General features: G+C 42.9%; 1 protein-coding gene across 5 annotated transcripts in view; it reads right to left on the bottom strand.

Annotated features, from left to right (window-relative positions):
• Positions 1-359: 359 nt before the first annotated feature.
• The window catches only part of LRRC66 (leucine rich repeat containing 66), a 33,403-nt gene continuing 22,674 nt past the window's right edge, over positions 360-11,088 (bottom strand). For 3 of the 5 annotated variants that reach the window (XM_078002671.1, XM_078002670.1, XM_078002674.1), the window contains 3 exons: positions 8,873-9,088; positions 4,462-4,651; positions 360-2,908 (listed from right to left, as the gene is read on the bottom strand). In XM_078002671.1, the coding sequence (XP_077858797.1) occupies positions 1,302-2,908; positions 4,462-4,651; positions 8,873-9,088 (2,013 nt within the window). In that variant the 3' untranslated portion in view covers positions 360-1,301. The remainder of the gene's footprint in view (positions 2,909-4,461; positions 4,652-8,872; positions 9,089-11,088) is intronic. The other 2 variants (XM_078002673.1, XM_078002672.1) reach the window with 1 other exon arrangement.

Below are 11,088 nucleotides of genomic sequence, written 5' to 3'. Positions count from 1 at the left end.
GATGACCTATATGAATTTGGGCAACTAGGGTTAAGAATGCGAGTCTGGAGCTTGGGAGGGAGGTAGGACTTGCCATGCAGGTCTGGCGTATCTGTGTAGAGCCGGTTGCTACACAGTGAGGTTCAAGGAGAAAGGAATCATAAAGAAAGACTAGGAATAAACAAACACCCTTGAGGAGTGCTGTCTTTAAGAGGGCAAGCAGAGGGGGGATATCAAGAAGGAAGATGAGAAAATATTGTGAAGCAGAGGATGAACAGAAGGACACAGCTCATGATGGCTAGAGTGTAGCAAGTCATGCCAAGGAAGGGCTAGGCAAGGATATGCCAGAGAATCTTTTTCTTTATAGAAATCATCAATTCTTTTCTTGAAAATTGATTTTTTAATTTACACTTCGTTCTAAAAAGTGGTCCCACTTCTCTTTTAACATAACTTATTTAAAAACATTTATAATTACTCAGGATTTTCTCAATTTTGCAGTTTCATGATCAGCCTCCAAAAAGTTGTGCTAGTGTGTGTTCAGAATTCATTAAAATCTATCCAGCATTTCCACTTAAGTGCTTCAATATGTATGAAAAAATGTCACTTGAATTCTCTTTGATGATAAAGTTGAACATCCTTGTCTTTGTCATCCTAAAGCTGTTCTTTTCAGAGAGCCAAATCCCATCAGATTGCTCCACGTCTGTATTTGAGAAGGAAAGTTAGAATCATTTTGTCTAACTGCAACAGATTATCTTCTGAATATTTATCCCAATCTATTGATGAAGTGCTCCTGTGTTCTTAGTGAACTGGTTTCATTTGGGAGCTCTTATAATAATGGTGCATGGTTCTTGGAATGATCTCAAAATATTCCCCTCTTTCTCTTTCACACTGAAGAGCAGGTTCATCCCCACAGGATGTTAACAAGTGTGTTTAGCTTATAACCCTTCTAGAATCATCCTCCTCAAGTGGGCCCACAAAACCCTCATTTGCATCAGTGTCCACCTGGTTGGAATTCATGTTGTCTCCTTCAGGATCTTGTTGTGAAGGTTTTAGTTTTCCCCTGCCATGATCATTAAAGGAATATTGTTTAGAGCTGTGAATATTTCCTTAATGAAAGTTTCTTATTTTAAAATGTCTGAGTCTCTTTCATGGAAGGCAGCCTTATCAGGATCTGAGGGAACTTCAGCAGAACATGGTGGTGTTTGTTGTAAAACATCCACATTAGAAAATTCTAAGTCTCTAAGTGAGCAATGCCATTCTGCTGCCTTGGATTGAAAAGCTGTGTCATAATTATAAGTAAACATGCCCGGAATCTTATCCCCTCAGTGACTATTCCCCAGTGACCTGGGCCAGGGTGATGGGCCCTCAGATCTGTCAGTGTCAGAGGCATTTTCCAGATAAGTCTTGTACACACCAGAGTCTGGAGTGGAAATGAGAGATTTTTCAAAGTGATCTTCCTGATTCTTGCATTTCCCTGCAATTGTTTGGAAGGTGACATTGTCCTCAAGACTGTCTATAGCCGTCACATTGTCCTTGCTTGCCCCTGAGCTCTCGTCCTGCAGGGGCTCCTCGTCAGGTGCTGCCTCTTCAGTCTTGCTCCTCGCACCTTCTGAACTTATGGAGCTCAGAGTGAACAGAGACCCCTCATCAGAGTCACAGTCACTCTCCAACTCACAGCAAGTGTCAGAAAGAGTGGATTTCTGCACTGGTTCCTTGTTAGCAGGAGTGATATCCAGGCCACCATCCCATCTTGGAGGAAAGACTGATGGATCCATGTCTCTTGGGTCACCGTGTGGAACCTCGCTGTAGTGGGCTGAAAGTGCTCCCTCAGCACTTGCCCCCGAGAGCCTTGGCTGCTGTATGCTCAGCAAATCAATGGATGAACTCACTTGCCTTTCCTTAGAAAATTCCATCTGCAAGTCCCAAAGTGACTGTTCGGTGCCCCCTCTTTCCTTACTGTCTCCAATCCTCTGTGCTTCTGCATGTGTTAGCATTTTACAGAGGGAAGCTGTCATTTCTCCGGAGAGGGACGGGTCTAATTCATTGGAATCATAACAGCTTGAGCCAGAGACAGCATGAGAGGAGCCAGAGACAGCACGAGACGTGCCAGCTACAGAAGAGACGCCCACTGAATGTGCACTGAGAGACTCTTCCTGGGCCACAGTTTCATAAGTCCGTTCTCCAAGAACATCATTCCTATGGATGTGATCCTGTGTTGCTGACATTAGTTCATGGTTACCAGCATGTGGGTGTCTCTGGAGAATGGAATAGACTGCACTATCATTTCCACTTCCTGTCCCGGTGTTGTCCCTGCACTGTCCTGAGCTCTGCGGACTGCCAGGATCCTTCCTGCTGCTTCCCAGAGTTCTATCAGGAATTATGGTGGCATGTGAGTGTGGCTGTGTCGCCCAGAAAGGGGTCTGGTTCTTGTAGAGGCTTAGATGAGGAAATGCTTGGCGCAGATGGGACTCTGGGTGTGGTGTGTGCCCCACAGCTTGGATGTCATCGTAAAAGCCCTCGTTTGAACACGCGTTGTCCAGGCTAGGGCTTTTGTTCTGGCACTTTTGTTGCCACAGTCTGTCAACATAAGGCCTTGTGAAAGCCCCCAGACAGAAGGCGACAAGGAATGTGATGAACACTGACAGGCACACTGCCAGAGCCAGGTCCTGGGGAGCGTCCTCCTTTCTGCCGGCAGCCTGCACATCGCGGGTGCTTCTAACACTCCTTGGCAGCCATCTCTGCTTCTCCCTGAGACCAGAGCTGGTCCTTGCCTTCTTCCCCAGAGTGGAAACACCCATGTGCCTTCCTCCCTGGGGCCTCTCTGCTTTGCTCCTTATGAGGCTTTTCACGGGATGCAGATGAATGGGAGGAAGGCTGGTTTCCCTGGAAATCCTGCTCTGGGGAGTACCCCCATTGGCCTCCTCACTCCCTGAAAGTGGGATTAAAAAAATACACATTAAGCAAACATTGAAATAAGATTGCAGGGGCTTTTCTTCTTTCTTTTTTTCAGAATTGGGGTCTCTGTCACCCAGCATGGAGAGGGGTGGCACAATCATAACTCACCGAAGCCTCAGACTCCTGGGCTCAAGCGATCCTCCTACTTCAGCCCCCAGAGTAGCTGGGACTACAGGTGTGTGCCACCACGCCTGGGCTGCTTTTTTTTTATTTTCCATTTTACAGAGACAAGGGTTGTAACTACGTTGCCAAGGCTGGTCTCAAACTCTTGGCATCAAGCGATTCTTGTCCCTTGGCCTCCTGAACAGCTGGGACTACAGGTGTGAGCCACTGCCCCCAGCTCCAGATTCTAGGGGTTTCAGAAGCTTCTGTGAGTCCTCCTCAGTCCTTATCTAGCTACAAGTTAAAGTGTACATTACATCACGATCAGCAGTTTAAAAATATTATTCATTCATTTGTTTTTGTTTAATGCCAACAGCATGTTTATGGTTGTATGCATTTATACATGGCCATCAGGCTGAGGTCTGTTGCTGAGAGGTCCTGGAGGTTGTATGTACCTTAGGCTTCCTGCCTCACTGCTGCCTGTGGGAGGAAGAAGCCAGACTAGAGGGACAGCCACATGTACATGGCTTCTCCTTCCTCCATAATCTTACCTACTCCATGTACTAGTAAACAGCAAAAATATTCCGTTTTCTTTATTGGTTCCTGACATTTTGCTCTCTACCCTCAGAATGTCAGTTGTGGAGTGAAACAAATGTAGCTGATGACATTAAGACTTCTCTCTGATCTTCATGAACTTCCTCTAAACCTGGTAGGCATGGCCATGTTCCTACTTGAATGGCAGTCCTGAATAGAACAGAATCTATGACTCATTTTTTTTCATGGACTTTTTTTTTTCTATATATGAGGTTGAGATTTAGCCAAGGTAGTTAATGTAAAAAAAAGCTTCCCAGAATGTTCAACCCCAGCAACATATTCCAGCACTTTGGGAGAGGGGCAAGGAACAAATTAAAGGAAAATATGCTTTTGTAATATGTGTGTGTGTTTTGTGTATGTAGAGGATCACACCTTTAGAATGTTAGCAAACATCTAAAATAATTATGTTTCTAATTTTAAAAGTTCTTTCTTTAATAGGTTATTTGTTAGGAATTTGGATAAAACTGTGACATTAAATTTTACTCAATTTTTAATTCTTGTCTAATGCCAACAGCCTGTCTAGGGTTCTTGAGAATAAAGTTTGGTGTGTCAGAACAAAACTCTCTTCTAGTGGAATTCCTCCTTTTGACCAAATCCAATTGATGCTAAGTGAGTTGAACTGTGTTTCTTTGACCACATGAAGAAAATAATTGATGAACTGAGGAAAACAGTTATTTGGCACCAGTGATTTTTCTATGACACAGACTGACTAATGCCAAGGATCAGCACTTTTGCTTTCAGGGGGACTGTCATTATTTCAAATGAGACTAAAATGTTTATGTGCATTTTTCAGTATAAACGGAGCCTTTCAGAGAGATGTTACTGACTTACCTATACACCTGTTGCAAATGACATTCCACGTTTTCCTCCAGGATTCAGAAATAAAATTTTGAAAGACTGTCACACTATCATCACACTGCCAGTGATTATCAGCCAAGTCAACCACTAGATGGGGAAATTCTAAAGCTATGATCATCATTGGTAGGATGGTGGACAGATCATTGTTGCTGAGGTCTATGACCTGTTTGAGAAGAAAGAAGTTTAGGATGGTCTGTGGATAAAGACATTTAGAGATAAAATAAATGAGTTACAGAAAAATACTGTTTATGTCTCTGTGGAGGCAATATGGATTTGACACTGGTTTACAAGTCACGGAATAGTGGGTTTTAAGTCTCTGTTCTACCCCTAAAAAGTTTACAAGTCTTGACAAATTGTTTACTTTCTATAAGCCTCCCTCCCAGGGTTGCTAGAAGCATTAAATGTATGTGAAAGCTTTAAGTATCATGCCTATATTTGATGCTTAATGATTTTCTCTTCCTTCTTTCCTGAGTGTAATTTGTATTGTTAAATAAAACCTAGATGCTCATGTTATCAAGGTCTAGAATTGGATACCAGGTCAAGAATTTCTAGAACTACACCAATCTTGAAAGCAGCAGAAAATACTGGATGATGAAAATGTAGAACACAGAACTGTGGTTGACCAGAAATCTTATTTATTTATTTTTTCTGGTAGAGATGAAATCTCACTATGTTGCTTAATTGGACTCAAATTCCTGGGCTCAAGTAATCCTCCCAAGGCCTTGGCCTCCCAAAATGCTGGAATTACAGGCATGCACCTGGCCTCAAAGAGAGGTCTTTTGAATCAAATATTATCTCAAGAGTAGTAATACATTTCTCTGCATCCGTGGCTATTCAGTACATGCAGTATGACTAATTTTTCTAGTCTGATCAGAAATCAAGGGGAAAGGGGAACAAGAAGGATCCAGTGTCTCTAGAAACAGAAAGCAGGATCTGTAGACGTTGGACATGACAGGAGCATGACATAGCAGGGAAAGCACAGTTAGGAGGAGCTTTAGCTGCCATTTGCAGAGCCCTGCTGGGTCCCAGATATGCCAGTAGGTACTTCACATACATGACCTCTGATCTTAACAATTTCTTCATTTTCACCTATTATACAGAGGAAGAAGCCAGGTTAAGTCACACAGTATATCCTACATAGACCCTAGCACCTAGTACACAGCAGGTACTGTGTAAACAACAGAAAGGAAGGAAGGAAGGAATGAAATGGTAGAGCTGAGATCTGACCTGGCTTCACAGTTGTGTGCCTTCCACTGCAGAACATACCCTCTTGGAGTCTGAGCCCCTGCAGCACTTGAGTGAAGGAAGGGCTGCGTTGAGGAGGCCTGGGGCAGAGGCACCAGAGTGGCTCATGAGGTTTGGGGAGAGGCAGGTGGTTATTAGGAGAAGAGAAAATCATAAAAATGAAAATACAGTCCTTGCTTTCAAAAAAGAGGATGATGAATAAAAGCTAGAAAGGCTGACTGTTATCAAGGCCAATTGTTTTATAGACACCTGGGAAAAATCAGCACTTACGTTTTGGGTTATGTAAATTCCTAAAGAAGGGCTTGTTCAAGCAAATAATCAAACAATGCCACAAACAAGACCATTACATACAGAATCACAATTTTTTTTGTGAATTTGGGTAGTAAGCGTGAATTTTCCATTAATGAATAGCCAAGCGGTGTTGACTCTCAAAAGAAGGTTGCCAGAAATTGGAGGTAGGAGACTGTGGGATTGGAAAGAAAAAATATTTGGCTTTAGCCTCATCTTGGTGAGGATCAGTAGCTTTCTTATATATCGCTTGACAACAGATTGAAATATTCTGATGTTTTTCAGGTAATTATTTTCTTTTAAGTGCATGTCTGCATTATTTTTTGTCCTAGCATCTTATTATATTACAAATAATGGAACCAAAAGCAAAACTGGAGGGAGGATAGAAAAATTAATAAAATGACTCAGGAGGAACAATTTCTGAGAGAGGAGTAAAACAGAATGGTACAATTTGGCTAAAGAAATACCCATCTACCAGCATTTGAAAGGGGTATACATTAAGGAAAGATTGGGAGAAACATATATAATATTGCTTCACAAATCACTGCATTTAAGAATGGGATAAGATTAGGAAAAGAAGTGCTAATTTGAAATGTCAGTGAAACTTATTTCATCCATCAAAGCATGGTGATGAATTTATGCTTGAAAAATCTATCTGGCTTCTGAAAAGATTTCCACATGGGAAATCACATAGAATAGTGCAAGTATTAAATTCATTGCCCAGAAGAAAACAACATCCATTTTGATATTCAGCATTTTTGGTACCAAATATGTTCATCATGTTCCAAAACCAGTTTTTAGAGATATTGCCAAACGTGCAGAAGGGATATTAGAGGAGAAGAAATGGTATGATTCTAGGGCAGTTACAGTGCATTGAGAATTACAGCTGTATATAAAACATCCTCGAGGTTGATTTTTAGTCTGGCTGTGGCATCCATTACCTGTGAGCTGCAAAAGACTCATAGAGCACAATAAAATGCACAGGAAATACAACAGATGAAGGGCAAATTACATATACAAGGAGTATACAATATACTACCAATTAACTACCAAATTAGGTGGACCTTTCCATCTGTCCTCATGACTACTGTAGCAGACAGACTCTAGGATGGTCTCCAATGATCCTGCCTCCTTGGTGATCAGGCCCTTGAGTACTCTCCTCCCCTTGGGTGCAGGCAGGACCAGTGATTTGTTTCTAACAAACAGACTATGGAAAACAATGGAATGCCACTTCCATGATGACATTTATGAAGAATTATAACGTTCTTGCTAGCAGACTCTCTCCCTCACTGGCTCTGAAACAAGCTGCCACATTGTGAACCGCCCTATGGAGAGGCCCACATGGCATAGGACTGAAGGCAGGCTTTGTCCAACAACCAGCAAGAAATTGAGCCCTTACTCCAGCAGCCCACAAGGAACTGAACCCTGCCGACGGCCACATGAACTTGGAAGAGAATCCTTTTCTAGCTGGGCTTTTCAGTTAGATGCTAGCCTTTGCCAGTGCTTTGATTGCAGCCTCTTGAGAGACCCTTAAGTGGAGACCCCAGGCAAGCCATGCCTGGATTCCTGTCTCATAGAAATTGTGAGATAATCTATGTGTGTGGTTTTAAGTTCGTAAGTTTGTAGTAATGTATTATGCAGCAATAGATAACTAATACTTCTATCCATGTCCATCACCAATTTATTCATTCCTTTGTTTATTTGATAAGTATTTTAAAATATGTGTTAGGTACCAGGCATATGCTAAGCATGGGAAAAGAAAACAGATACGATGTATGTCCTCAAAGAGCTTACCATAGGGTAGAAGGGTGTGAGGGCACAGGCATTAACAACTAACCATACCTAAAACTAAGTAATTTCAGCTGGGACAAGTGCAATGAGAGGAAATGTATAGCATATTATAAGTGTTTAGGAAGGGGAATTAATTTAATCTGGAGGCCCAGGGAAGGCCTCCATGAGGAAATAATATTTTAGCAAAACTGACAGGATTAACAGAAGTTGGCTCCAGGCAAAGGACCAGCAAGTGGGGAGGAGTTGAAGTGAAAACAGAGGCAGGAGTGCAGACAGCCAGGGAAGAGGCTTGAAAGGAGACTGGAGAGGCAGTCAGGGGTCAGGTCCTTGCAGTGAAATCTTGGAAGGGTTTTAACCAAGAAGTGGCAGAATCAGATTTCTATGTTAAAAGAGCAGGAGACAGTGGCCATTTTAAAATTTCTATACACAGACTACATTTATAAAGTGCTTACTGTATTCTAAGCACTGCTCTAAGCACTGTATATGTATTAAAACAATTCTCACAAAACTCTGAGAGGAACTAAATTATCTTCATTTTTCAGAAGAGAAAAGTGAAACACAGAGAGATTTGATAACTTGCTTAAGATACTGTGGCTGGAAAGTGGCTGAGGTTAAGTTTAAGTGCAGGCAGCTGGCTCAAGGCCACACTCCCCATCACTGCTTCACTAGTCTCCCTTCTGCAGAAGAGGGATTCCAGGAGCCATTCTGGTTGGAAGTGGGGAGTTGGAGGCTTATCTTGCAGCTATGCCTGAATAGCACTTTGCAGAACACTGGGAAAACCTGTTTTCTATGTTGGCCTTGCTTAATATGATAGCCACACCAATAGATGACTAACACACCTATCCATGTCCATCAGCCACTTATTCATTCCTTTGTTCATTTAACAAGTATTTAAACATATGTATCAGGTACCAGGCGTATGCTAAGCACTGGAAAACAAAACACATATCATATATGTACTCAAAGAGCTTAAATGTGGCTATCGAGCAATTAAAACAGGGGTGGTCCAAACTGGGATGTATGGTAAGTGCAAAATATCCACCAGGTTTTGAAGACTTACTATGAAAAGGGGATATGGGGGGGTGCACCCAAGATGGCCGAATAGGAACAGCTCCAGCCTGCAGCTCCCAGCGTGAGTGACACAGAAGACGGGTGATTTCTGCATTTTCAACTGAAGTACCGGGTTCATCTCACTGGGGCATGTCAGACAGTTGGCACTGCTCTGCGGCTGCAGCCCGACCAGCGAGAGCTGAAGCAGTGCGAGGCATCGCCTCACCTGGGAAGTGCAAGGGGGAAGGGAATTCCTTTTCCTAGCCAAAGGAAATTGAGACACACAACACCTGGAAAATCGGGTAACTCCCACCCTAATACTGTGCTTTACCAAGGGTCTTAGCAAACGGCACACCAGGAGATTATATCCCACACCTGGCAGGGAGGGTCCCACGCCCACAGGGCCTCCCTCATTGCTAGCACAGCAGTCTGAGATCTAACTGCAAGGCGGCACCGAGGCTGGAGGAGGGGTGCCCACCATTGCTGAGGCTTAAGTAGGTAAACAAAGCCACTAGGAAGCTCGAATTGGGTGGAGCCCACCACAGCTCAAGAAGGCTGGCCTGCCTCTGTAGACTCCTCCTCTGGGGACAGGTCATAGCTAAACAAAAAGCAGCAGAAACCTCGGCAGAGGTAAATGCCCCTGTCTGACAGCTTTGAAGAGAGCAGTGGATCTCCCAGCATGGAGGTTGAGATCTGAGAATGGACAGACTGTCTGCTCAAGTGGGTCCCTGACCCCTGAGTAGCCTAACTGGGAGACATCCCCCACTAGGTGCAGACCAACACCTCACATCTCACACAGTGGGGTACACCCCTGAGACGAAGCTTCCAGAGCAAGAATCAGACAGCAACACTCACTATTCAGCAATATTCTATCTTCTGCAGCCTCCGCTGTTGCTACCCAGGCAAACAGGGTCTGGAGTGGATCTCAAGCAAACTCCAACAGACCTACAGCTGAGGGTCCTGATTGTCAGAAGTAAAACTAACAAACAGAAAGGACACCCACACCAAAACCCCATCAGTACGTCACCATCATCAAAGACCAAAGGCAGATAAAACCACAAAGATGGGGAAAAAGCAGTGCAGAAAAGCTGGAAATTCAAAAAATCAGAGTGCATCTCCGCCTCCAAAGGAATGCAGCTCATCGCCAGCAACAGAACAAAGCTGGATGGAGAATGACTTTGACAAGTTGAGAGAAGAAGGCTTCAGTCAATAAAACTTCTCAGAGCTAAAGGAGGAACTATGTAACCAGTGCAAAGAAACTAAAAACCTTGAAAAAAGATTTGACCAATGGCTAACTAGAATAACCAATGTAGAGAAGTCCTTAAAACAATTGATAGAGATGAAAAACATAACACGAGAACTATGTGACAAATGCACAAGCTTCAGTAACCGACTCGAGCAACTGGAAGAAAGAGTATCAGCGATTGAAGATCAAATGAATGAAATGAAGTGAGAAGAGAAGTGTAGAGAAAAAAGAGTAAAAAGAAATGAACAAAGTCTCCAAAAAATATGGGATTATGTGCAAAGACCAAATCTATGTCTGATTGGGGTGCCTGAAAGTGACGGGGACAATGGAACCAAGTTGGAAAACATTCTGCAGGATATCATCCAGGAGAACTTCCCCAACCTAGTAAGGCAGGCCAACATTCAAATCCAGGAAATACAGAGAACGCCACAAAGATACTCCTCGAGAAGAGCAACTCCAAGACACATAATTGTCAGATTCACCAAAGTTGAAATAAAGGAAAAAATATTAAGGGCAGCCAGAGAGAAAGGTCGGGTTACCCACAAAGGGAAGCCCATCAGACTGACAGCAGAACTCTCGGCAGAAACTCTCCAAGCCAGAAGAGAGTGGGTGCCGATATTCAACATTCTTAAAGAAAAGAATTTTAAACCCAGAATTTCATCTCCAGCCAAACTAAGTTTCATAAGTGAAGGAGAAAAAATCCTTTACAGACAAGCAAATGCTTAGAGATTTTGTCACCACCAGGCCGGCCCTACAAGAGATCCTGAAGGAAGCACTAAACATGGAAAGGAACAACACATACCAGCCATTGCAAAAACATGTCGAAATGTACAGTTCATTGATGCTAGGAAGAAACTGCATCAACGAGCGAGCAAAGTAACCAGCTAATATCATAATGACAGGATCATGTTCACATATAACAATATTAATCTTAAATATAAATGGACTAAATGATCCAATTAAAAGACACAGGCTGGCAA

The sequence above is a fragment of the Macaca mulatta genome, chromosome 5, assembly GCF_049350105.2.
Source record: "Macaca mulatta isolate MMU2019108-1 chromosome 5, T2T-MMU8v2.0, whole genome shotgun sequence".
Taxonomy (NCBI): Eukaryota; Metazoa; Chordata; class Mammalia; order Primates; family Cercopithecidae; genus Macaca; species Macaca mulatta.
The sequence above is the reverse complement of the archived record's forward strand: the minus strand, read 5'-3'. Positions and strand labels throughout refer to the sequence as shown.